The sequence below is a fragment of the Apteryx mantelli genome, chromosome 5 (assembly GCF_036417845.1).
Source record: "Apteryx mantelli isolate bAptMan1 chromosome 5, bAptMan1.hap1, whole genome shotgun sequence".
Classification (NCBI taxonomy): Eukaryota; Metazoa; Chordata; class Aves; order Apterygiformes; family Apterygidae; genus Apteryx; species Apteryx mantelli.
Window position 1 is genome coordinate 50567837 of NC_089982.1, and position 27433 is coordinate 50595269.

The 27433-nt window shown below is 37.1% G+C and overlaps 1 protein-coding gene across 5 annotated transcripts; it reads left to right on the forward strand.

Annotated features, from left to right (window-relative positions):
- The first annotated feature begins 141 nt into the window (after window positions 1–141).
- TRAPPC11 (trafficking protein particle complex subunit 11) lies at window positions 142–27077 on the forward strand. 5 transcript variants are annotated; one of them, XM_067297952.1, is made up of 29 exons: window positions 142–359; window positions 1065–1234; window positions 1584–1654; window positions 2789–2903; window positions 5010–5109; window positions 5868–5941; window positions 6207–6303; window positions 7102–7235; window positions 7589–7736; window positions 8555–8648; window positions 10011–10090; window positions 10183–10261; window positions 10359–10413; window positions 11878–12023; window positions 13128–13189; window positions 13288–13420; window positions 14161–14291; window positions 14793–14948; window positions 15458–15645; window positions 16330–16478; window positions 18006–18127; window positions 18792–18911; window positions 20203–20268; window positions 20367–20523; window positions 22185–22293; window positions 23000–23091; window positions 23957–24090; window positions 24489–24656; window positions 26114–27077. In XM_067297952.1, the coding sequence occupies exons 1-29, from the start codon at window positions 156–158 to the stop codon at window positions 26156–26158; spliced, it is 3399 nt and encodes a 1132-aa protein (XP_067154053.1). In that variant the 5' UTR covers window positions 142–155; the 3' UTR covers window positions 26159–27077. The 5 variants fall into 5 exon arrangements, 3 of the variants coding, with proteins under 3 accessions (XP_067154053.1, XP_067154054.1, XP_067154055.1); XM_067297953.1 differs by having other exon boundaries at window positions 7123–7235; XR_010884411.1 differs by lacking the exons at window positions 24489–24656; window positions 26114–27077 and adding an exon at window positions 23195–23507 and having other exon boundaries at window positions 23957–24013.
- The last annotated feature ends 356 nt before the right edge of the window (window positions 27078–27433 follow it).

Below are 27433 nucleotides of genomic sequence, written 5' to 3' on the forward strand. Positions count from 1 at the left end.
CGCTGCGCGGGGCCGAGCCGAGCCGAGCCGAGCCGGCCGCGGTGAGCGGGCCGGGAGCGGGGGCCTGGGCGCCGAGGCCGCCGGTGCGGGCGGGCGGAGTGCGGCCGGCCGTGGCGGTGGCGCCGCCGCCGCCGCCCTGCGGGCCGAGGCCGAGGATGACGCCGGCGCAGTGGGAGCTGCCGGTGGAGCTGTGCTGCCGGCCCATGGCCTTCGTCACGCTCACCGGGCTGGACGTGGTGTACAACGCCGTGCACCGCGCCGTGTGGGACGCCTTCTGCGCCAACCGCCGCGCCGACCGCGTGCCCATCTCCTTCAAGGTGCTCCCCGGCGACCACGAGTACCCCAAGTGCCGCACGAAGGTAGCCGCCGCCGCCGCCGGGCCCGGCGCCTCCGCGGCCGCTGCGCGCTCGGGGCGGGCGAGCGGCCCCCGGGGGGGGGCTGCGTCGAGGGCTTGCTGCCGCCCTCGCGTTTGACGGCTCGCCGGGCTGCTTGCGGCCTCTTCTGCGGCGGGCAGGGAGGGAGCGCGGGAGCCTGGAGCCCTGGGGGGGGCGGGGGGGCTTTTCCCGAGCGGGGCGCAGCAGCAGGGGTGTTTGGGCTCTGTTTCCCGCTTTGCGTTGGCAGCTAAGAAGCGATATCACTGGGTTTGGTCCTTGGAAAGCCACGTAGTTCGGTGATGCTGGTGAGGAACAAAACCTCGAGCTGGTTTCTCTTATTTTGGCTCCTTTTCACAGCTTCCCAGGAAAATGCGAACCCCTTTGCAAAACAGGCCTAGTACTTCACAGAGGCCTGTGAAACACGCTTCTGAACTTGACCATTTTTGTCCAGTCTACCTGGAATCTCTTGTTCCTTGTTACTAATGCCTCCTGCATCTGGCCCCAATGCCAGGGAATGAGGTGTATGTCCTGCTCATTAGGAACAAAGGCTTGAGGGAAAGAGTGCCCAAGGAAAGATGACAAATGTTTTCCCAAGTGACAAGGATGTACAGGCAATACCCTTTCTCCTGCTGTACTAAAAGGACTGTAAATGCACCTGGTAGCTTGCTTTAATATGCTAAATATTTTCAGAGGACGTCCTATGAGTGGTATATTCCGAAAGGGATCCTGAAGACTGGTTGGATGAACAAACACCTGAATTTGGTTCCAGCACTTGTTGTGGTATTCTATGAACTGGACTGGGAGGAGCCACAATGGAAAGAAAAACAGTCCGAATGTGCTACTCGAGTTGAAATTGTCAGGTAGACTTGTTTGGTTTGGTTCATAATGTACTACAAGCTAATGGCTACGTGTAAATTGCAGAATCTTTGCTGCATTACAAAACATGTATTTTCTTTTCTTAGACACAAATTCAGGGCAACTTGAACTCCTTAACTGTTGTTTACTAAATTCAGCACAATTATTCTCTTCTATGCAAACAAAGAAGAGAACACTGCATTCTGTGGATGATGCATTGCATTGTTGTATTTGCTTTTATTTCTCGTATACAGTCTTCTAATGATTCCATCTAAACTGAAATCTCGTTTTCTTCTGATTATTTACAAACATAAGGTGAGACCTTGACATTATGTTATGTTATTTTTATTTTAGGCAAAGTTTGCAGGGACGAAATACAAAAGTTGCTGTGGTTCTGATTCAGAAAAAAACACCGCTACCTCCAGGTACTAGAAAGCTGACTAAACTGCTCTCTATACAGTTGTGATGATCTCATTTTTCAGAAGGCCTGAACTGACCATCGTTTGTCATATTATCTACAGTTCTTAATATATTGTTGTTTATATGCATGAAGTACATTTGTGGCTGCACTGAGGTATACAAATGGAGTGAATGCTCAAGGCAGTTGACCCTAAACATTTTATGCTTCTGTTTTTAACTATTTCCTCCTAAGTCCAAGTCAAATTTCTGATGCTGTGTATCAAAAAACATATGTTAGTGTAATATGCATAACATGCCTCCTTGTAATTAGGTTGTATTTTAAAGCTTTCTGGAGATCAAGAAAAAAATATAAAAGTAATGAGAACTTAGAGGAAGGGCATTTGGTAACTACAGAAGCCTTTAGTTTAAGACTATTCAAACACTGCTAGTGTTTATCAATAAAATTTTGGAGTATATGGTAGGACTCTTGTTAAGTTCATACATGCCTTCTCAGCTAGCTCCTCTCTGGATGAGCCAGCTTCTAGGCTGTGTCTTTTTAGTAGGTGTATGGCAGGGAAGTCGCTGAATTTCTCGGAAGGCTCCTTCTCTGCTCTCTGTTTAAAGGAAAGCAAATTCCCCTTGATGGAGGGCCGAACGAGTCTTTTAATGGCAAGATCCAAAGTAGGGAATGTGGACAAAAAAATGCATGAGTTAAGTGGAATTATGAAATGTGGTGGGTTTTAATCTTTAATTTCACTCAAGCCACTCCCCTAGCTCTAACTGCATATTCTCTAGTGTTTGGTTAGGGTAGGGTGTTTTTGGTAGTGTTTTTTTTTCTTTTCCATCTGCATTATATTTGTCTTTTCTGGATGCCATTTTAATCTTCAAGATACAGTATATTTAATTGTGTGAGAGATCAGAAATTTAAAGAAACAGTTATGGCATACTTCTACCTTGTTACAGAAGTTTTCTGGCAGTGGCTTAACTAGCAATCTCCTCCACTGGATGAAGCACGTAGTGTTCTGAATGAAGCAAGAAGGAATGTGTACTCAATGTTTGGTGTATTAGATTTTTTCCATATCTTGTACTGGTCAAGCTTTTAGAGTTAGTTTGACTTTGCACTGCATACTGCTTACTTGTGCTTTCCTTGGCTTCACTAGGGGAAGATGTTATTGCGTCAGAGAGGGCAGCAGCTTTATGTAATGCTTGTGACCTTTCTGGAAAATCCCTCTTTGTACTTCCACACACTGATCATCTTGTTGGTTATATTATAAGGTAAGTGGTTTTAAAACACTGTTTTTCTGTTTGCTAGCAGTGATGATGAGCGAGTTGATAGGCTGGGATGATAGCTATGTGGGGCACCTGTTGTAGACCAACAGTGAATGTTTTATCCATTCACTGAAGTTCTTTAGGTTGTTCTGCTACCAAATGGACTCCACACCTTTGCCCTTTCTGTGTAAGGTTGTGTTATGACTGTCAGAGATGTTGCTAGGTGGGCTTTCTGAGAAACATTGTTAGGTATCCCAACATGTTCCCCTCCTCAAGTAGGGTAAAGGCAAAGCAGACTTCTCTATTGCTACGGTGTTTTCTGGACCTACTGGTTCTAGATATTTTTCCCCACAAATGTTTTGTTAGATGTAACTTTGTATTAGCAAATCTTTGCTTCCCCTCCAACTTTCTGGCTCTGCTAAATGTCTCTCTTTCCATCCCTACTAAGTGGTATTTATGTGGTTGCAGATACTATGTCCTTGTCATCTTTTATATTCTTCGTGGTTTTCTGTTTTAATGTCTGGGGGGAATGTGGCTTCAAATAAATGATCACAATTTTTCAAATACAGAAAAGGGAAAGGAAGACTGTCCTGTACAGACAAAGGAAAAAGAACTCAAACTAAGACAAATGATGGTTTATTAAAACTAGCTTTTGTTTTGGGGGGGGGGGGGGGTTGTTTGTTTGTTTGTTTTCCAGATGTGCTCAGGGCGAGAGGCCATGGTCTGAGAGATTAATTCTTCCTTCTATCACCCCATTATTTATACATAATACTCAGTAAAGTTCTCAAAATAAATTAATGTCATTATTGTATCTGTTGCTAGAGGGGGAGTACTTACTGCATGTTAGCTAGCACAAGCCTTCACAGACTGCATATAGTTGCATTTTGATATAAGGATTTATAACTGTCTCCAAGTATGCAAAGATAAGGCTATACCATTAAGGACTGATAGTTCTTCATGCACATTTAAATAAAATAAAAAAAAAAAAGTGTTTCAAACTTATAATCTTAATCGAGATTTCATAGCAGTAAGAGAAATGTGTGATGTGGCTTCTCTTGTTTGTTTTAACAAACCTGAATTATTTTTCCAGATTGGCTTGTCTCTTCTTATGTAGTAACAATACAGTGCTGCAATGCCAGGGAGACTTAATTTATTGTGTTTTCCTTTTGTGTCTGAACTCATAGCTAACAATTGCTTTCTAGTGTTCTGCTCTTTTGTTTTCATCCCCATCCTCTCTGTGCAGAGAGTAGAACACAAGCTGAATTGCTTTAGCCAAAGTCTGCAATGATCCCTTCTTGGCCAAATCCCAGAACTGGTACTTCATCCTTTAGTCTCTGTGTGCCTCAGTGCTGTTGAATGCATTCCTCTCCTAGGTTCTGGTCTTCTCTTGTTTTCCTTGTTTTCCTTGTTTTTTTTTTTTTTTTTTTGCTTCAACATGTGCTTCTTACATCCTCCTCAGCCTCATATTATGTACAGAGCTTTGGGTCTTTGTCCTTCTCTCTTCCCCCTGTGACTTACCACTGGGTGAGTTATCTTGCAAACGTGTCTTCGGTTGTCACCTGTGGCCCAGGTAGCTGCTGATGTTTTGATGGGATAAGGAATTGTAGTCTGTGCCCCATAATTTCCCGTCTTATTTACTGCTGTTCTTTCCTTCCTGCTCCTCCCTCTGCTCCCCAGTCCAGCCCTTGACCTGTTGAGGCTTAACCCAGGAGCCTCTTCAAGGTTTTCTTGCTTTGACCAAGGCATCTCTCCGCTTTCTCTTGGCTTTTCTATCATAATAGAGCAATTGCTGGTCTTCAGTTGCACAATCCTAACAGCTTATCCCCAGGCTTTCTCATGTTATGCATTAGAGATTTTTATATGAGAAATCAAGACATCAAGGCTCTTGAACCTACTTGTTCCACTTTGTGCTAACCCCATGCAAGGCTTTGCATGAAGAGTCCTCATGTGTAGATGCCTACCCAGTATGGTAATTTACAAAAGAGTATAGTACTACTAAGTACTACTTTTGACAATCTTAAACTATAAATGGTGATTGAAAGCAACTTCCTTTGAAGTTCTTCAGCTTCTTTGTACATGGGAGAAAGGTAATGAAGAACAACTTCGTTACAGGTTGGAGAATGCTTTCTATGAGCATGCGCAGAACTACTATTATACAGAAATACGAAGAGTTAAATGTCATAAGGAGTTCTTGAACAAAACCACTCATCAGGTAATCTTACTTTATTTTTGAAATAATATGCAAACTATATTACATGTTACAATATAAAAATAAGGGTTGCTTGTTGTATGAATGTTCTCATTTTTTTCTCTCCCCTCCCCCTTTATTTCCAATAAGAGATTCCTTCTTTCTCTGTGTGGGAAGTAAACTGGGTTTTATTTTCTACAGCTTTAGCTTTGATTTTTGATTTGTTTTTGTTCTTAAGTTTGCCTTCCTCACATCTTAGAGGAAAAGTGACATCTCAAAAATTAAGTTCTTGGATAATGTTCCAGAATTGAAAATCATAATTTTTTCAAATTATCTATATGGTTTAATCTGTCAGAATGTAATATCCTAGCAAGTTGAGAAGTGCTTTCCTGAGAAACTTGGAACTTAAACTTGGACTCAGTTTGGCTTTTAGCTATTGCTTTTCAATTTGTTAAACACATATTCAAACATACAAACTTTTGATTCAACTGGCAAGCTCTGAACCAACAACCAAAGCTGTTGGTTTAGAGATTTCTTTTTTGGTTGTTACAAAGTTCTCACCTGCTCCATGGTAAAAGTCTTAGTAATAGATTAAATATGGAAAAAGACCATTGCTGAGTAATGGTAGCAGAGAGAACTACTACAAAACTTTTGCCAAAGCAGCTTTTCAGGTAAAGTACTAAATTTCACAGATATTCACAGAATAATCGCCTGCATCTGCTCTGTAGGTAGCAGGTATATTCAGATGTTTATGAATGATGTATACTGGTTGTGTTTTGCAGCTTTTATTTGTTAGACACCAGTTCAAAATAGCATTCTTCAGTGAGCTGAAACAGGATACGCAGAATGCTCTAAAGTAAGGCTTGTGCACCCCCTCCCCCCACTTTTTCCCTCTAAAACATAGATTATGATAAACATTTTCTGGCTTATTATTACCTAAGGAAGGCGTGAATGCAAAGTTATTTAAATAAGTGTGTAAGGGGTGAGTTCTTTACTGGGGAAAACACTCTAACTGGAAGCTTGTCTTCTATTGTCAGTAATTCTGTTCTTAAAGTATTTATTATAATGTACAAATTCATTATCACATACGAATTCACTCTAATTTAAGTATTCATACTTAGAAATTACAGAACTGCATATAATCTTGTGCATGAATTGAGGGCTCATGAAACAAACATGCTGGAAATCAAGACCATGGCTGGATTTATAAACTACAAGGTAACAAGCATACTTCTAATCTTTGACTACATGTGCTTAAAAAAAAATAGTTGATGTTTTTTTTTAATCTGTAAAGGCTTAAATATTGTTTCATGTTGCTTTCAAGGAGACAGATTAGAAATAGCCATCACTGGGTATGAATTTCTTACACTCAGGCTTGCAAAGGCAGTTCTGAATTCCACAAAAGAAAGATCCTTAGCTGAACCTGTGCAGTTCAGGAGTATCTTGAAAGACTGGAGTTAATTTGAGATAGTGTCTTCTGAAGGACTGAGCACCTTTAACTCTCACTTTGTGCAGGGGGAATTAACAATCTGTGACAAAATTTAGGCCAGTGTAGGTTAGATACTACTTGTTAAGAGGAGGAAATTAACCCTTTGGTCATCTTTTCGGGCTTCTAGGTAAGACAGCACTATCCCACCATTTAAAATGGTCCTGGAGCTGGACTTCATTGAATGTCATAATCTTTTTTGAGGTCTTTACAGGCTTCAAAGATAGTAGTCTTCCTATTGGCTCTGCAATTCTGTCCTGAATTTGGCTGAGTTGTGCACTTTTCCATTGATTATTTGGGGGAGAAGGAGAATAATGTTAGATGAAGTGGAGGACTGCACAGTTTGAGGTGTGATACATTAGGTTTTACTTTTACTTTTCTCCCTCTGTTTTCTCTACCTTATTTGTGCTTTTTAGAACTAACTAAAGTTAGATTTTTTTTTTTTTAACAAATCCTTAACAGCCTAACAAAGTACTCTTTTTTTCTTTTTTTTTCTTCTTCTTTTTTTTTCTTTTTGTGACTTCTTTTAGATCTGTCGTCTCTGTTTTCAGCATAATACTCCGCTGGATGCAATTGCTCAGTTCAGAAAACACATTGACTTATGCAAGAAAAAAATAGGAAGTGCAGAACTGGCTTTTGAGCATGCTGCTTGGATGTCAAAACAGTATGTTTTTTACTTAGTAATGTTTCTTTTACAGTTCCTGTATAACCTTATGATGAAGCTCATTGTTTTATTTGTCTAGGTAAGACATGAATTCTGAGGGTTTTTATCGAAGAAAGAGAGACAGTAGATCATAAAAGCTATATGATGTCATTCTGTTTTGCACTGATGATTGACAGCTTGTCACTGGGAATGAACAGGGTATGACAGATGCAGCCATAGAACTAAGATACTTAAGTTCAGAGAACTATTACCTGTCTTAAGGCTAACCAGAACTTTTAGTGGCAATGTATATTTTGGTTCAAAATTACTGTTTTGTATCTATTCTTATAAGAAATATCTTTGTTGGTTTTTAGGTTTCAGGCTTTTGGTGACCTGTTTGATGAAGCGATTAAGCTGGGGTTGACAGCAATTCAAACTCAGAATCCAGGTTTTTATTACCAGCAGGCAGCCTACTATGCACAGGAACGGAAACAACTAGCAAATATGCTTTGTAACCACGATGTAAGTTTAAAAGCAAACAAAAAGCAAGTAACCAGCTGTTGAATTAGTGGAAAAACCTGTAATACATGTAAATGACATGCACAGGAAAACATGTATCCTTCCCTTACTTTCTAACAAATACTTGGAAAGATTAGTCCTGAATAAATGAGTTGTTCTATTTATTTGATTCCAAATATTGTTGACACATTTTAAAAATACTTGTAAAAGATTTTATACTTTCTACATCTCTGGCTTTCTATGGCTCAAGCTCGAAAATATACTGTTATATTTTTCCATTATTTCTCCCTACATGTTCCATACCTGTGGTGACTTACAGCAGAGAAACAAGAATATTAGTATTAAAAAAATTATTAAAGTGGGTTTTTTTTTTTGTTTTCTGACATTTGCCTGGCAGAAAGGGCTGAATGGAAAAAGTAGTCCCTACGCTCAGTGATTGAATGTATGTGCTAGTTGTATGTAACTACTTTCCAGCTGATATGTCCTGATTATTCAAGAATGCATTTATTTCTGCTAATGCCTTTTCTTTGTCGTTCTTGGAACTAGTTTTAAAAGAATTAACCAGTTTTTCTGTAATTATATCCATAACAAATGAAAATGAATTAACTAGGGTGTCAGATTGAATTAATGAAAAACTTGTAAATGCTTGGGTTTCCTGAAATAACTTCTATACAGGTGTCCTGAAAGGTTAAATATTTTGAAGCAAATTCCTTCATTTGTGTGTGTGTGTGTATATATTAGAGCATTAGATTACTTCTAATTCTTTAAAACAAACAAACAAAAAAACACCTCTTGTTAATGACTGTTTGCTGAATTTACAGTCCTCTGTGATGTACCCCAATCCGGATCCTCTGGAAACACAGACGGGAATGCTTGACTTCTATGGGCAAAGGCCTTGGCGGCAGGGAATACTAAGTATGTTTCTGTGTCTTATATCTGTGGATTCAGACAAACTTTTTAGTCTCTGATCCTGCCAACTAGCTTAGGCAAAAGTATATGAAAGTATATAACCCCTTTTCCACAGAGTCGTATGCAGGGCTGAGAACTCACTCCCTTCTGTTAGTTGGTGGTGTGAACTGAACAGGTGTCAATCAGAAGTGCAGGAAGTGTTTGGTCTCTGGAGAAAATGAAAAAAGAAACCTCAGAGATTTCTGCAGGGTCAGATCTTCAGCAAAGTTGCATAGGCCATGCTGAAGCCTTTGCTGCTGCTTTGTTGCTACTGCTGCCTGAACTACTTGCATTAAATGTGCTGCAGTAATGTCTGACTAGTGACTGCATAGCTGGAAAGAAAAGTTGCAGAACTTGATACAGCAACATTAATAACATCCCTGTGCATGACGGTTTCAAATTCATCCTGCTATCCATACTATATCTTGTCAGCTGTAGACAGAAACTGATGATGTTTTAGAAAAAACTTTTGGATTTCAAAATGGATTGTGGAGGATGCAATGCCTAGATGTTAAATTGAGAAAGGAAGATGTGCTTTTTTCTATTAAGGAGGATGTTTTCTCATCACTTCAGACTTTGAATGTATAGCTCTGAGCTATGTATGAATACATAAATGATTCTAAAATGCTCATTGCTGACTTGTTTTTGCTTTTCTCGCTTTCTCACTCTCCCTTTGGTCACCTCTCCTTTACTCTCTGTATACTTTTCGGGTTTTGCAACTCTATCACTGCCTTCTTTTAAAAACGTTTTCATTTGCTTTATGTACATACTTGTCCAACCTGTTTTATCTTCAAGTGATTACTGTTTTTAAAATAGTTTTAGAATCTACTGCTTAGATTAATCTACTGGTTAAAATGTGAATTTAAGATTATGTATTCCAGCAGGAGATTTTAGTCTTCTAAAGCTATATACAGTTCCCTGTATGCTGGTGTTCTCTACTGCTAAAGAAACACAAGCTTTGAAGCCTTACCTTGAGATCAGATAGGAAAAAGGATCCAAATTTGTGGTAACATATATGCTTTGAATGTTAACAGATGCAGTCTAAATATTTAGTCATCTTGCAATAGTTTGTTATTTCTGAGCAATTTATTTTTTTTCTTTCTTTCTTTTTCTTAAACAAAAAAAAGATTTGTTCCAGAAATTCACTTTTAGAACACACAGCTCATCTCAATTCTTAAAGCAATATATCCATCTCCTAGGAAAAAGAATGTTTAAGAATCTGAGCATGCCTGAGTTGGTGCTTGCATTACATGTACCTCACCACATAAATCATTCCCCTTGGGCCTTGACAAAATTCCAGTGTAATGGATTTTTCACTGTCTTATGCAGGCTTTGATCTTTCTGATCCTGAAAAAGAGAAGCTGGGGATTTTAGCTCTGCAGCTGAAGGAGAAAGATGTTCTTCACTCAGTAAGTTTTATTCTACAAATAAATCTGTTTTATTAACACTATCCTAATGTTAAATATATAGTGATATCAGTACTCTTGGTTTTATCTGTTAGGAGCTAATAATCACTTTGTTGAGTAATGCTGTCGCACAATTCAAGAAATACAAATGTCCAAGAATGAAGAGTCATTTAAGTGAGTATAGATTATCAGATGCATCTTTTAATTAACTTTGCAGAGATTTTCAGTATTGATCTGATACATTTGGTTGGTTGTTATTGTTTTTTATCAGTGGTTCAGATGGGTGAAGAATATTACTATGCCAAGGATTACACCAAAGCTTTGAAGTGAGTACTGCCCCGATCGTTTCTTTAGTATGCTACTTTTCCCACGAAGACCACATACCTTTTTAATATGGAATGATGTTGGAAACTCACTTAAGATGCTTCTAGTATCTGAATTTGATCCAAAAGCAAACTTTGGAGTCGATGGACTCCGCTTACATTAAAGCACAGTGGATATAATGGGTCACTCATTAGATTAGTAAAAATTCCTTCTCTTTGAGGATTTGCCTCATTCAGCAAATAAAAATCCTCTGTGGGGATTTGCCTTACCAAGCAATTTTTAAAATTTTATTTTATTTCTAGCTCAGTGGGTGTTGTCTGTTTCAGGAGTGACTTTTGAAACTTGCCTGCTACTTGCAATGAGAATATAATTACACTTAAAGACCTTGAAGTTACGAAATTCAAAATATAAGGAAATGTAACTGAGTTTAATTCTTATTTATATACTAGGGAATTAGCAAAAGGAATTTTATTAGTGCAGTTTTCTGCCATTAATATTAATGGCTACAGAGCTAGGAAAGCTTGAGCTCAGTGCTGATGTGCAACCACTGTCTTGTCTGAACTTGGTATCTTATGTTTAGTTTCTTAACTTTGTATTTTTAGGAGGAAATAGTCAAGGTCATTTTATCTAGGAGTCCCACAATGTTTTGATTAGATTTTGAAGATTGCATTTTGTAAAGGAAGTATGTTGAAGTAACAACTTTGTTGTTACTTGCTGACTAGAAGCTGCATAGAGGAGAAAACAGGCTAGGATAAGTAGGTCAGATTGTATCAAGCCTAACTTTTTTATGAACATTCTCTATTGTTTAAAAAGGCACGTTAGGTAGATTTTTCCTAAGCAGGCAGAAGTTGCTGCCTTGAACAGTTAGAGTATATTTAAAAAAAACAAAACAAACCTCTCTGTATTGCTAGTACGAGTGAAAATTGATCAGTGTTAAAGCCATAGTAGGATATGCAGTTTTGCCTGATATAGGCTGATATATGTGATGGTTGTAGATCTTTGAAACTCTTGAAGGAAGCAGAGGATGGGAGATAGAAGGGAAAATAAACACCTCAGCTTAAGGGGCATTAAGATGCTTCTGTTTGGAAGGATCGGGTGACTTTAGTGTGAGCTTTTTGGTTTGTTTTCTCTTGAAGTTTGCAGCATATTCAACATGAAAGCAGGGGGTTTTTTTGTTTGTTTTTTTGTTTTTTTAGTACAATGCTGGCCTAAGACTCTTGGTCTCTGTCCAGTTGTTGTTTTGTCAGTCCTTAATGTTAAGACAGGCAACTGGAGGAGTTTCTTCACAGTAACTTTATGCTGATTTCGATAAACCGTTGTCCTATAGGAATAGCTGACTTAACTTTTATCTAGCCTTTGTGTTAGTCAAGAGAACTTCTGTATTAATGATACTGAAGAAACAATCTGAGTTTCTTAAAATACCAGGGTATATAACTTGTTTTTCTCTCAATTTTAATGCTTTGCAGGTTGTTGGATTATGTTATGTGTGAATATCGCAGTGAAGGATGGTGGACTCTTCTTACTTCCATATTGACCACAGCTCTCAAATGTTCATATCTAATGGCCCAGCTAAAAGACTATATAACATATTCTTTAGAGCTACTGGGCAGAGGTATTCTTTTAAGAAATATACTTAAGTTAACCTATTAAGAAAAAAATATATATATGTATTTGGAAGTCTGACAGATAGTTGTCAGTGACATAGTTTACAGTACTTCAAATGATTTGACCACAGAAAATTTTATACCTGTGCTGAATTTTGACCTTCTCTCAAGTCAAATTTTCTTGCTCTTCTATTATGAAATTGCTTTGCATTCAAATAGTCTGTCAGGAGATCTGGGGCATAGAGCTTCATTTGAGACAAAGCTGTATAGTTCAAACAATGTAACAGCAGTATCCTAAGCTTTGGGGGCAGGGGGAGAAGTGTAATACAGCTAAAGGGAAAAACATATTTTGCAGTAAATAACAAAAGCCAGGACCATTTTCCTGGACTTTAAAATCCCAAATGTTTCTCAGACTTTTTATTAGAACTCTGCTAATAAAATTTGCATGTGGTATGTTTTAAGAAAAGCAAAAAGTAACTTATCGTAGTGGCACAGTAAATATTCAAGTACTTTGCTTTGTATACTGGCTGTTAATGACAATGCAGGAATAATCTTTGTGCCTTGATTTGCTAACTAATATCATTTTTAGTGTAGGCATGGTAAAAATGGTTTGCATCTTCTGTTAGTCTGTCCACCCAGCTTTATATAGAGGGATAATTAGTGAGATAAACCTACCTTTACTCATCTTCAAGAGAAAAATGTTTGTTTTTAATTAGTTTCTTCCCTCTTTTTCTTTTCATCTCCTTGAGCTGCTGTTCTTTGTTTTTGTGTGAGCTTACCTTTTCCAGTGTCCCAAACTGTTCTGTTTTCTACTCTTCCTTCAGTTTTTAAACAGAAATAGCAAGAAGCTATAGGCATTATTCACTTGGGGTTTTCCTCTGGTAGCTTATGAAATACTTGCCTAACCAAAGATTATTTTGCTCAGTTCCAGTGAAAATAAGAGAAAACACTTTAAATGGGGGGACTTCTGAAAAACTCAAGTACTTAGTTATTTGCTGTTAGATGTTTCATGCAGGTTTTTTTTTTTTTGACAGTGCAAACTAAAGGAAGGGTTTATTTTTAAATAAAAAACAGTAAGAGGACTTTGTAATCTTGTTTGTTCTGTTTGCTAGCATCCACCCTTAAAGAAGACCAGAAATCTCGAATAGAAAAAAATCTGATAAAAGTTCTAATGGCAAGTGGCAAAACACTTCTTTCTCTTTTAGATATTCTTAAGGGGGAGTCAGTGTTTGGCAACCTTCTTTTAATTTGTAATTTTCTCTCTGGATACAGAATGAGAGCCCTGATCCTGAACCTGATTGTGACGCTACTGCTGTGAAAGCATCGCAGAAATTGTGGGCTGACCGTGTTTCCTTGGCAGGCAGTAATGTTTTTACAATAGAAGTCCAGGATTTTATACCATTTGGTAAGTAATAAAGCTTCAAGCAAACTTGCACCAAATTCTAAATTTGGACATAATTATATTTTGGAAATAAATAATTAGGAATAATTATGCAGTGTTCATTAAAGCCAGTAACATGGAATCTCTTGTACCAGCACTGTTCTGTTCTAAATCACTAAGATAAGATAGATCACTGGCTTCTCATGATTCCTTGACTCACAACATCAAGAGGAATCATTTGAGTGTTGTGTTTGAAGAAAAACCTCTCAACTTCCAACTGAGGCTACCTATGCTTTTAAATAAAGTAGAAATAGTAAGAATTTGCTCTTTGAGAGACTTTTGTAACTTTGGTGTGCTTTGAAGCAGAATTCTGCTGAAGGGGGACAGAGTGTATGCAAAGTAATACCTCTCATGGAAAGGGGGCATGAGTGAGCGCTACCTACAGGAAAAAAATGTAATAAGAGTCTAAGTTTGTTTGTTTGTTTTGGTTTGTTCTTTTTTTTTTTTTTTTTTCTGCTGAACATCTGTCTTCACCTCTCTGCCACAAAGTTTTCAGCAAAATTCTGAAAAGTAGCTGTGTGTGGCAGTGCCAGGAGCCAAATATGTCCCACTTACTCTTAAAGCTTTGGCTTGTGTATATATACAAAACAATCCTTACCATAACAACAGTGAGAGAGAAGAGAGTGCTTCTGGAGTTTAGCATTGTAGTTTGATGCATGTAATGAGTACTTTTTTTTTTTTTTTTTTTTTTTTTTTAATTCTAGTGCAGTGCAAAGCAAAATTTTTTGCTCCAAGTTTTCACGTTGATGTTCCTGTGCAGTTTGATATATACTTGAAAGCTGATTGTCCTCATCCTATCAGGTTTTCTAAGCTCTGCATCAGTTTCAATAACCAGGTAACTATGTTTGTTCTAACTCAATAAATATTATAAGAATGCAATAATATTTTTTACAATTTTGGAAAAGAACTTTCAAATTTTTTTGTTTTAAGATGACTGTTAATATTTCAGTTGGAAAGCTGTTTTTGCTTTTGGCATTATCTTTATCCCTTTGGACAGCTATATTGGTATCATGATAAAACTCCCAAATGCAGTTTAATTAGTATGTATATATCATCTTTGTTCTTCTACGAAGGTCTCTAAAGTGATCCTTCTGAAACTTTAATGTCGTCTTTCTCTTGATGTTTTTATATGAAGTTACATTAGTTAATATAATTGGTATTTAATATCAAAAAAAATTCACTCTTCTTAAGTGTAGTTTTAGTAGAGTGAAAAGTAGCAAGAACTAATATAGTTTGATCTGGTAACAGAGCCTTAACATTCACTATGCTACCATTTATCTATAAAAATGTATTAAACCTATAACTATCAACTCTTTTCCCCATTCTTCTATATTAGGATTACAATCAGTACTGTGTGGTAGAAGAAGCCTATCAAAAAAGTGATATTCTAGAACAGTCATCACAAGGAACAATGTGCTTGGTTCCTGGCAAAACAAGAAAGTTTACTTTCAAATTTGTTGCAAAAACTGAAGATGTAGGAAAGAAGATTGAGGTTTGTCAATTTGTTTTGCACCTTTCCCACTGATATTTACAAAGAATGACAAAGCATCTCTAATTCAGCAGCAGTTACTAACGTCACTGGGGTTTCAAAATGTTTGAAATTTATTACTCCTGAAATTAAATGTCAAAACTGAGAATAAAAATTTTTTTGAGCAATACCAAAGCAAAAGGAAATCACAAAAACTTAAGTACTGTTTCAAGGTTTTTTTTAAATATATGTAACGTGTCAGAAAGCACTGTGGAACTGAGGGAGTGTAGGAAACTACAAAAGACTGTATTGCGCACACATTGGCATGTATACTTTTTCCACCACAATTTCCTTAATTGAAATTCTGTAGTGCTGCTGTGGAGACTTTGCTCTCCAAAGCTGCCAGAAGCTTTCTGGTGATATGCATCTTTATTGGGGCTGTGTATGTTGGAAAATTACATTCTTACAGTGGGCGATCTGAGGACAAAAGGCAGGGGAAATTATCAGTATGTGTTTGAATTCATATATATCAGATCACCTCTGTGGATTTGATCCTGGGAAGTGACTCTGGTAGATGTGTGATTCTGAATTGGCGGGGAGGAGGCGGAGATGCTGCTTCACCTCAAGAAGCATTGCAGGCAGCCCGTTCCTTCAGGCGAAGACCTAAGCTTCCAGATAATGAAGTTCACTGGGACAGTTTGACTGTTCAGGCAAGCACTATGTAAGTAAAAACTTGAAAATACTTATGATGTGTCATTATGTGATTCCTGCAAACTCCTAATCATTCTGTATAAAAGAAGCAGAAAGACTTGTTTGGACTTCCTTAAAAAGATGTCCTTGCCTAACTGACTGGGGATAAGTTGATACCTATCTTAATTCTTTAGGACTTTAGAGCTCCCAGATAGCAAGAGGTATAGAAAAAGCTTGCCCTCGTCTCGGAGCGTACCAAATCCACTTTTTCTCCTTCACCTAACTGTTAGGCAGACTTTTCCCTGCTTTTTGTGCAAACTAGAAAGTTACTCATTGCTTTTACAGAAGAATACACATATGCAGGCATGTGCACACAGGTGTGTGCACACAATCCCTAAGAAACTATATTGGGAAATAATCATTAATAAATAGGCTGATAGTAGGTGTTTTCAGAAAAACTAAATCTGTTTGCTGTTAGTGGTGGTGGGGTTGTCTTTCTTGGCAGAAAAACTGAACTTCTAATGTATGGATGTTCCAATTAATTTTTGTAGAGTACCTCCCATCATATTGCTTTTCAGGAATCTCACATCTCCTGACTGGGTATGCTATGGTTGTCAGAACTCTCTTTGAACAGTCAACTGTTTTGATCTCCTGTAAACTAGTCTTAAATTCGTTATTTAAGAAACATGCAATAACTCAGTCTTTTCTCTTGAAGGATTATTTCTAGAGTGCCAAACATTTCTGTTCACCTCCATCATGAACCTCCGGCTCTGACTAATGAAATTTATTGTTTGATTGTGACAGTCCAGTCACATGAGGAGACAGTTGCCAAAGATGTTAAGCTTACTGCAGGTTTAAAGCCAGGTATTTAGTGGTGTGTGGGTTTTCTCACTTGTTTACTCCAGCAGGATCCTCATTGACTCCCTTTTCTCAATGCTATGCAGAGAACTGTAATAAATGGCTCTCCTGTCATACTTAAGTGTCAAACCAAGATAAGGTTGGGAATGGTGAGATAATAGTGATAAGAACAACAGTTGACAGACTCATTCAGTTGTAGTTATTTTAATTGCTATTTGTCAGTAGTGTTTTTGTGGGTCTTATGAAAAGATAAGTTTTCACATGAGTTTGAAAGAGAATGTGGAACTTTTTATTTAATTCACTTGTAAATAACTTTCTCTTCCCAAGAAAATGTAATAGATTTTTCTTGCTGAAGTGAAAGTATCAGATGGAGCTAGATAAATATTTTCTTCAATATTATCATCTGGGGGGGGGGGTCACCTGGAAAATGTTGCTTGGTTTTTAAAACACTTGAAATTAGGGGAGAGGTGGAGAATTGCAACTGTATTCCTTTGAATGAAAAGGAAAAAATGAAAATATTGTGTGTTAAATTCTAGTTAGCTGTGTGTAGTTATTCTTGACAATTTTCAAAATATGAAGTCCAAATGTTATACTCAGTATGACTGCTTGTATCCTATATGCCAGGGGCTTAAAAATGTTTTTGCCTTTTGGATAACTGCTACAAGATGTACTGTGTAATCTAAAATAGAACCACATACCCTATACACTTGTACAGTTTATTAAAGTCAGTAGGATATTCTTTGAACTTATTTAATTGGATGTTTGTGCTGAGCTGCTGATGCAGTGTTTAAGATTCTGTCTTGATTTTCCCCTTGGTCTTGAATCTTAACTTGATGTACAGGGTTATTCTGGGCTTCCTGACATTTCATTTATACAAAAGATGATATATTTTCCACAGTTGCAACTTATTGGCAAGATGTAACTTGTTTTTCTTTGAAAATGATCCCATATGATCTTTGTAGCTCCATTATTCTAGTCAACCTGTAAATGAAGAATAATGTCATTTAACATCTATATATCTTTCTTACATATTTTCGATGTAGTTTGGAAGAACAGTTTTTAAAAGGTTTGAAAGCATTAAGCTCTGCACTTGAAAATAGAAGAATCACAGAACTGTGAAACTTGCATTTTACTTTGCCTTTCCTTGCTTGCTGGTATACGTTGCCAAGAAAAGCTTGGATCACATAACCATATTGTGCTTTGTATATGGTAGGGAACATCTAGCTATGGCTTTTGATCTTGAGATTTTCTGGCCTAAATAGTCGAAATGAAAATCTTTCAGGAGAAAGGTCTATTGGATGTAAATTCTCCAATTTAGCAAACTTGAGGTGCTGTCAGATATATCTATTTGTAGATCTTCCTGCTGGTACTTTTGAAGGCTTCTCTCAACCAAATGAACAATGTTAATTTGTAGTGTGTTGCTTTTTGAGATAAATACCTTAATGTTTTTAGATGCTGCTATTTGCTTCAGTGATTTAAAGCAACATAAACTATTAAAGCCTCTGTGGATATGAAGACTATTTTTAATTTTAGGGCAAGATGCCAACCTGACTCAGAAAACTCAGGTGACTCTTCATGGGACAGAAGCATGTGATGACTCCTTTCCTGCATTGCTTCCTGATATCCCTATAGGAGACTTGCAACCGGGGGAAAAGGTAAATACATCAACCTTTTTTCTATATCATAGTTAAGAAAATGAGTATCAACGAATAAAGGACTTTCATGCAGAAGAGTTTATATTTAGTTTCAGATATTTGAACTGATAAATGAAATACTTAAGGCATGTTTTGCCTAGTGTTTACTTGTAGTTTAGTATTCCTTTAGCTAGGTTCCCTTTTGGACTGAATTTGGAAATAACATATATTCTGGGATATAAGGGTGAAGGTTAAAACATAAATTTTAAGGAGGCTAATTTCAACTTAGTTAAATGCATTGGCTAATGGACAGTGGATAATAGCAGAATCATCCTTGTGGCATGGGTAGAGGCTCAAATCTGCAGATGTTACACTGAACTGAAATTCTGACTAGTAAATGAGAAGTTGTGTATATCATGTAATACCTAATAATGACTCTGGTCTTGCATTGCTTCCCTACTGATGTTCACCTGCTATTTAACAAGGGGAACTGTGCTGCTACTAAGTATTAAAATCATAGACTGCATGGTTGAGATAGTACAGTGTAACAGATTCTTTGTAGTCAAAAATAGTCATTCTAGTATTGCACTCTAAGATGATCATTTAACAAATTCAGGACAGCTCTAGGCATATTGAGTACATTTTAAGTATTGCTTAGCTCATTTTTGTCTCCTTTATTTTGTAGATGGAAAAAGCAATATACATTCGTTGTGGAACAGTTGGTGCAAGGATGTTTCTGGTTTATATTTCCTACTTAATCACTACTACTGTTGAAGAGAAAGAAATCCTCTGCAAGTGCCACCGGGTATGACATAAAAAATGCATCAGTTCCTGGAGATATATAACCTTTAGATTAAGGATCTATTTCTTGCAGTTCATTAATGTAAATCCAGAATTCTTAGAAGCATTTCCAGTATGTAGAAAAACTGCAAAATCAGCAGTATATTTAGTAATCCACTGAATGGATGGATGGCAAAACAGTTTGTACATGGGTAAATGTCCAGAACATTCAAAACAAAGTGGAAGTGCAATGCACAGACAGATTTGTGTAGTAGAAGAAGTAATGCAATTTCTATGCTGAAGGAAATGCTTATATTTATAGTATCATTTGCTTCGTGAGAAGAGAGAAGTTAACTGTGTTCTTTCATAGGTAATTCTCAACACAAAACCTAATAGGACCAATACATTTTGAGAAGATAATTTTAGTCGATGGATTTTATTGAAAAGTTTTGTGGATTTTTTTAGTTTTTGGTTTTTTTAACAAGAGAGTTTAGAAGGTTGGGGGAGAAAAGCTGATGCAAGTGCTCAATATTTTGAGGTGATTCACCTTCTCGTGAATGTGGTAGAAGAATATGAAACTGTTTTTGAGGGATGTACTTAATATTAGAGCAGTGAAGGGGTTGCATGTGAGTTAGTGTCCTCTGTATCTCACACGTGATACTACCAATTTCTATTGTCAGATAAAAAATCTAGTTTCCCGTATTTCATCTAGATTAATAGTTTAATGCTTTCGTATTTCACTATCAATTATTGTTTACACCAGTGTTGATTTGTGAAATGCACAAAATAGGCAAGCTTGCAAATTAAGTGTTTATGAGGAAAACATTTGTCTGTTCTACCAAGCATGAACAGAAAAGTGTTGGAAGAGAGCTGCAGTACATTGGATTCACTTAAAACATGATTTTATTTTTTTAAGAAACTTTATTCAGAACTGACATCTAATATGAACAATTGTTCATCTTTTTTCTTTTTTCTTGTATATAATCCTGATTATGAATTAATCATACTAAAATAATTCACGACACTCTATAGTGGTAAAATGACTCTTAATGGGGTAGAGAGGAAGAAAACTGTCACACTCTTTTCGGAATTAGGGTGAGCACCTTCGTAAGTGTATAATCAGAAGAAAAGAATTCTATCTTTGCTCTCAAAAAATGATCACTGATGGATTCTGCCCTGGGGAGAACTTAGATAAAATGGTGTTAAAAGTAAGCTTACTCTTAATTTGACATCAGTGGCCAGGTCCGAAACTGAATATAACTTTTTCTTTTTCTCCCCCCGCCCTGTTCCTCCCACACTGTTCATTACCTATACAGGATGAAACTGTAACTATAGAAACAGTATTTCCATTTGATGTTGCTGTCAAATTTGTCTCCACAAAGGTATGTGTTCAAAAAAATCATTTATATTTTGGAATCACACCACTTCCATTGTCATATCCTGTTTAGTTAAAAAATGACACTTGTGTCTGTCTTGGCAGTTGGAACACTTGGACAGGGTCTTTGCGGATATACCGTTCTTACTGATGACAGACATTCTGAGTGCCTCTCCTTGGCCTCTCGCTATTGTGACCAGCCAGCTACAGCTTTCAGCTGCCATGACCCCAGTAGATCAGCTAGAGTCTTACGTGGAAAATGGTAAGTTTTCTTAGGCTGTACTTGCTTTTTGAAGGTATTTTTTGCTTGAGCTAAGAGCGAGAGGGATATTTTTAAAACAGTATTTGTTTGTCAATGGCAAACTCTAAATAGAAAAAAGTTGCTGAATACCTCAGCTGCTTGATAAAACACACTGTAGACAGCAGTAAATTTAAAAACTGTGGTTTTCCTTCACTGGATCTGGTAAATAAAATTGATCAGTAGATGGTAACCAAAATTCTAAATATAACAGATGCAAGGGAAAGCACCTGAGAATACTCCTGATGTGCAACTTCTTAAGTGTTCATATGAAAAGATACTCAATGTTTCCAGTTTTAATGGACTTCAGGTACCTTCCAGAATGCAAACACTTTAGATGCTGCCTCTATCAAGTGTTAAAGGCTAAAGGGGTCCATGTCCATGGCTTCACAGTCATGAAACTTAAAAATGTGAAGCTAAACAGAGTAACCTAAAAAGAATGATTAGAAGTAAGCATCCTTTTTTATATTAACACATTTTAATAGCTTACTACTTAAATGTAAAAATTATCTTACAGATTCCAACCTTTAAGAACTCTGTATGCTAACTTTTAAAGTCAGATATATGGAGTAATTTACAGTAGAGCTGATCAAAAGTCTTCCCACAGGACAATGTCTTTGCTTTTGCTGAGTCAACAGGGACATGAAAACATGTCTGTCTTATCAAAATGTAGAGTACAAATGAGGCAGCCTGGATGGCTGCCTGATCATGGGGCAGCTGTCTGCTCACTTAATCAAGGGCTTGCAAGACTGCAGTTCCTTTTTAGTTGAATCTATAAAGAGGGTGCCTGGCAAAGCAATGATTTCCCCAGGTCTTTTAGTCACCAAAGTATGAGGTTTCATATTTTGCTTTGGCACTTTGTGCTCCTTGACTACCAGTGGACACCTCTAAAGAGCTAACAGTCAGGAGTTATTAAACCCCCACACACCAACTATTTAGCTGCCCAGCTTTTGGGTCTATTTGGTGGTGGCTGTTGTGTTTTTTCCCCTTATAAGACTTAATAAAGATTCCTTTAATTATTACTTTGACTAAAACTTCTGTTTTGTTAGTGCTTATATTTTCTTTTTCTTTTTTTTAAATCACTCTCTAAGTGAGAAAGTACTTGTTTTCTTACCTAAAGGAACTTTAAAAAAAAAAAAAAAGGCGAGTAGACTTTCTTGTTATGTTCTCTCTCTTCCCCGAACCCTAGCAATAAAAATATGTCTGGGTGGGAGAGAAGAAATGTCCACATATCTTTTTATTTTAAAACATAAGAGGGTTGATGCTGAAATCTTGGAATTTGCTATGAAAGAAGTGTAGAATCTGAAGAATTTGAACTGGTGTTACTTGCCATTTTTTTTCCATATGAACTCTAAATATGCGATTGCTTGTTCTGTATAGACATGAAAGACCTCAGGATGCTATTCAGAAAATAAACTGTCATATGTTTGTATGTGCAACACTTCCATGTGTCAGGATACTTCTAGATTTATTGAATTCTTGTACTATGCAGGTATAGTTTGCAAAGCACTTTTAGGCCCTTCAGACTGAACAGTTTTGTATCTGTGTGTAATATTGGATTTTAAGACTTAGTGGCTTCTGTAGTAACAATTGCTCTTTGATTTTAAACAAAATCTTGCTGATAGTTGTTTTACAGACAGGTGAGAGTGCCAGTGAATGCTTTTGCCTTCGATGTCCTCCAGTTAGTAATGCTGGTGGAGTGGCAACTGGATGTTATATCATTTCCTGGAAGAGGTAGGTATCTCTTGGCCTGGGGTGGGGTGGGGGGGAAGGAGAAATTGGTTTGGTTTGGGGGTGACGGTGGTTTTTGGCTGCTTTGTTTGCTTGTTGTTTCTGTAACAAGCACTGTCTAGACTTTATCTCAATAATTACTGATTCTGAGTCACTTTTTAGACTTCTGAGCAAATACATATTCACTTACAAAGTAAATGTTATGTGGTCATGGTTTTAGCATTCCATGAAGCTTTCTTCCTTAGAAGATCTTAAGCTGATTGCAAAGCTTTTTTTTGTCACCACCTTCCACTCCCTGCTTTCTCCAGCCATGAGGTATTTCACTTGAGAAGCCATGTTAAAGAAATAGTTTTTTGATGTTAAAAACAAACAAACACTTTTAAGATGAGAAAACTAAATGATTTCTCACCCTAGTTTAACTCATTTGGTTTTTGAAAACAAATACTTAGATATATCTGTCTTCTAGTTTTTTGTTTTGTTTAGACAGAGAACTGTTTACTGATTCTGTTTGCCTATTGCTATTTTCTCTTATGTTTTTTCTCACTTCCAACAATCCAATATAAAGTTTTGGGCTTTTTTTTAAAGCCATCAGAGTTACTATAATTTTAGTTTATTGGATAACACATATAAGCGATGTTCTTTTGGCTTACTGACTTGATGTTTAATGTTATATAACTTTCAATATGGTCTGTTTGACTTTTTCCTGCAGAAATTCACCTGTGGAAAGTGTACCTGTTGTTAGTACAGTGATCACTCTACCACATGTGATTGTAGAGAGCATTCCCCTCCATGTTAATGCAGGTAATATTAATTGGCAGCATATATGGCCCAATTAAAATTTTTAGATTTTCTTAACTGAACAGCTGTAGAGTCTTACAACATCCAAAATTTGCATTCACTGTAGCACAAGATAGAAAACTGCTGACGGATATTCTGGGGCCAGTGGAAGAAAATGTATCATCACTTAGATTGCCCCAAGCCTTGCTCCTCTTCCCACTCCTCAGTTGCAGGAAAGTTAAGCGAATGTGTTCTCTTAGAAGCTACAAATGGAACAACTTGTGTTACATGGCAGCACAGAGACCACAGTTGCCTCTGCTGAAGCTACCTTTCCCATAGGTCTTTCTAGACTCTTGTGGCAAGAATTGTTCCATCCACCCACAGCCTGGCAGCATCACAGGAAAGAAACAGCCTGGAGTATTGGAACTGCCTGTGGGCAGGTGAACTATTTCTCTTCTGGCACTTCACCGGCACAAGAGCAGAGTGGGAGTGCAGAGCTCACAGAAAACATAAAAATTTAGTGGGAAAGGATGATGGGGGAGCCTCAGTACAAACGAGACTAAACTGAAGAAAGCATAGAAATTTAAGTAGCATCCTGACAATATCTGATAAGGTTTTGGTAAGCTGAAAATAGCCAATGGCAGTGGCCATAGTGATTCCCAATCTGCATTCCTGTGTAGTGTAAACAGTTGGGGGTTTTATAACTTAAGTGTTGTGGAAGTGTTACTGAAAAATGGTAATGAAGTTGTGATCTGTTTCTTAGTCTTTTTTTCTGAAAAATCTCATCAGAAATACTTCAGATGCCTAGTTATTGTAACTTTTTTCCAAGCTTTTCATTGCTCTTTGAGCTGGACTTATTTATTAAACTTTTAAAACTTTCTTTCCAAAGATCTTCCATCATTTGGTCGAGTCCGAGAATCCCTCCCTGTCAGATATCACCTGCAAAATAAGACCAATTTAGTCCAGGATGTGGAGGTGTCAGTGGAACCCAGTGATGCCTTCATGTTCTCTGGCCTAAAGCAGGTACAAAAATGTCACATCTACAGATCCTGTTGCCTTAACTGATAGTGAAGAATATGTGGATTAGATTTACACTGATATGCAGAGAAGACAATCACAGAATTATTTTGTAAATTTTTGAAGTATGGTAAGCAGAAGAATGATAAATTTGGTAAATTCTGTATGGAGGAAAGCATGCATACAGGCCCCTTTTAAAGAAGGGCTAAATGGAAGCCTAACTAGGAGCTGTTTGACACGTTGTCTGTATGTAACATTGGGTTTCGGAATGAAAGTAACAGTTTTAATTAGAAGAGGAAAGTAGTTGCATTATTTTAAAAGTCAGAGACTGTAAACAATGAATAAATAGAAAACTGCTTTCTGTCACAGACCTGTATACGGAGGTTTTTTGTTTGCTTGTTTAGATCCGATTGCGAATTCTTCCTGGCACACAGCAGGAAATGTTATACAACTTTTATCCTCTGATGGCTGGATATCAGCAGTTACCATCTCTTCATATTAACTTGATGCGATTCCCAAACTTCACTGATCAGTTGCTCAGACGATTCATACCTACACACATTTTTGTAAAGGTAAGACTGTGAGAAGCTTCTTGTGTTTGAAGGGCTCCCTGTAGGGCTGCTTTCTTTTTGAGGACTACCATCCTAGCTCTGTTGAAAGCTGACCACTTCTCAGCAGACTAAAATGGACAGTTAGTAACTGAGTTATTTGCTTTGGAAAGTCTTGGGTTGTGAATGTGTGATGACCTGTGCATTGCTGCTGTCAAACAAAATCCTTAGGAGACTTGTTTATGTATAAGCAGGACATATGTGTGCAACAGGCACTTGGTTAAAATTAGATCAAATAGCTGAATGTACTTAGCCTGTTGTTAGTTGGCTTACTTTATAAAATGAGTATTAAAATTGTCCATTCTTTGAGTACAGTGGAAGAAGCTAAATGTAATGAAGTATTTTAATACTATAATTTGTAGCACTCTTGAAAATAAGAAATGTTTGAGCACTCAATGTGACTTTTAAGTTCAGAAACATTTAGCATCCTACACCTCCCTAAATAACTTCTAAAGACACATCCTCTCAGTGAATCATTCTCAAGATGTTTTTTTTTTCTTTTTAACTGGTGCAGCTCTGAAGGCAGTTCAGTCACATCATGATAAATACATCTTATGCACTTTTTTCTTAATTTTTTTCAGAGTAGGTTAAATCCAGTAACCTAAAACACTGCGTTCTTCTGCTGTTTCTGTCTCCAGAGTATTGTATTGACTTTTAGCAAGTGAGCCTGGAGAGTTCGTTCATGTTATTTGAGATGGGCTTGTTCTGACATCTATAATCCTGTTTCCTGGAAACAGGCCTGGCATTCTTTCAATTTTATTTCAGCCAAAAGAGCTAGGCAAAACTTAATTTTTATATATGCTGTCAATCAATGACTCTTCTAGATTGGTTATCAGGATGTTCTCTTAATACAGAAGGCTTTTTTCTTCAGAAGTGAGGTTCTCCACACCCCTATTTACATGAGTACATCCTGGGATTTTGAATTCTTTGCTTTCTTGTTGGAGTTGTCAGAACCTCAAAGAACCCTGTTGTAATGATGCTTTTTTTTCTTTTCTTCAAAACTTCCTCACTGTCTCCCATCTCTTGTGATTCTGCTTAAGATTCTTCCAAGAAACTTTCAATGTTACTTCCTTTTCATGCACTTATTATCAATTTTTTTATACTGAAGTAATACTTGGAGAACTTTAATCATCCAGGCCTTGTGCTAAGTTATTCAAACATGTAAGGAGATGCCCTTGGTGTTTAATAGGGTGGTTGTAAGGAGCTAAGGCCTGCTACCAAGTACTGACAGGGCCAAAGTGAAATTCCAGTGGGATGTGCTCCATAAAAGCCCTACTATTAGAAACCCTTAGAAACAAGGATAGACTTAATGCCACAATTGTTTTTTTCACCTAGAGTGATCAACATGATATATTACTAAGTGAGTTTCACAACAACTCTAGTCTTTTGTGTTTTTAAACTCTATTTTTATTTCCTCAAAGCCTCAGGGTCGACAAGGAGATGATAACTCAATTGCAGCTGCATAACTCGGAGACTTGTACCTCTGCACTTAAAGAAAATGAGATGTTGCACAGAATGTATAAAACTCGCTTTGGAAATATGGCTTTGATAAAACCATAAGGATTAAATTTTATTTTTAGATTACAACTCAGCAGAACTAATGTTTTAAAACATCTAGTCTTTGATACTTTAATGGATAAACATGGAAAAGTTGGTGCTTTATTTAACATGAACATTCTTTCTTTTGAAATTAACTTTGTGAACGTCATACTCTTAAAAGTATTATTTTATAGGCATATTAAATGTCTGGAGTATTTAAGAAAAAAAAGAAAAAAAATGCAAATTAATTTGACCAAAACAAAAAGACATTTTCATAATCAATGGTAGGTTGAAGTGCAAAATTTGTACTTACTATTACTGGGATTTACAGCACTGAAAATGATCATCCTTTGCAGAAGTGTGTTCTGTGCCACCTGTGTTGAGGGCAGAACAGGGTGTGCAGTTACATAGAGCTACAAATGATTAACCTGTACTGTTGGGATCAAGTGGCTTACTCTTTAAAACCATAAATCTAAAAGGCACTATTTCTCCTGTGTAAGCCATACATCAGAAATTGAGTTCAGCAACAGCTAGTCTGATGAATGAGGAGACTCATAACAGCTGGACCATCCAAACTCACCTTGATATCATTTGGATTATTTTTACATACAGTTTCTAGATTGAAGATGTCTTGATAGTCTGCTGTGTGAATGCAAAAACTGGATGTCCTGCTGCTGTACAACTTCAGATGAACTGGTGTTTAAAATACAGTAAATCATGTATATATTAAAAAAATGCATTGTGAAAACTTCAGTTGTTTAACTTTCTAAATAATTACATTTTGATTGCTTGGAAAATACCTTATTTATTGTCAAAGTGAAGTTCTAATAAACAGCTTGTAACAGAGTACTTCTGAAACTGTGTCCTTAATTGTATTGTTTTCATAGCTGTTGTTTCATAGCTGTTTGCTGTTGTAGGCAGATACTTTTACTTATAGCACTAAAGTCCAGACCAACAGCTCCAACACTTGAGCAAAAGTGTTAGACAAGTGTGTAAACATTCCTTACTGGTGGAAGGAGTGTAGGCTAATTGGCTGTGTGGGGGAAAAAAAAAAAAAAAATATATATATATATATATATATATATGAGCATGTATAGCCTTTCTGTGGAGTACAGATGAAGTTATTTAACTAAGAGGTGGTTGTTGTTAGGTATTAGTACAGAAGAGAAAAAGATGACTGAAAAACCTTGCTGGGAAGAGCA

Bases quoted from the DNA above. Each gene is read 5' to 3' on its own strand.
- TRAPPC11 (XM_067297952.1), top strand. From the start codon at position 156: ATGACGCCGGCGCAGTGGGAGCTGCCGGTGGAGCTGTGCTGCCGGCCC. The intron at 10,091-10,182 runs GTAAGTTTTATT...TTTATCTGTTAG, and splicing joins AGAAAGATGTTCTTCACTCA to GAGCTAATAATCACTTTGTT. The intron at 14,949-15,457 runs GTTTGTCAATTT...CATATATATCAG, and splicing joins ATGTAGGAAAGAAGATTGAG to ATCACCTCTGTGGATTTGAT.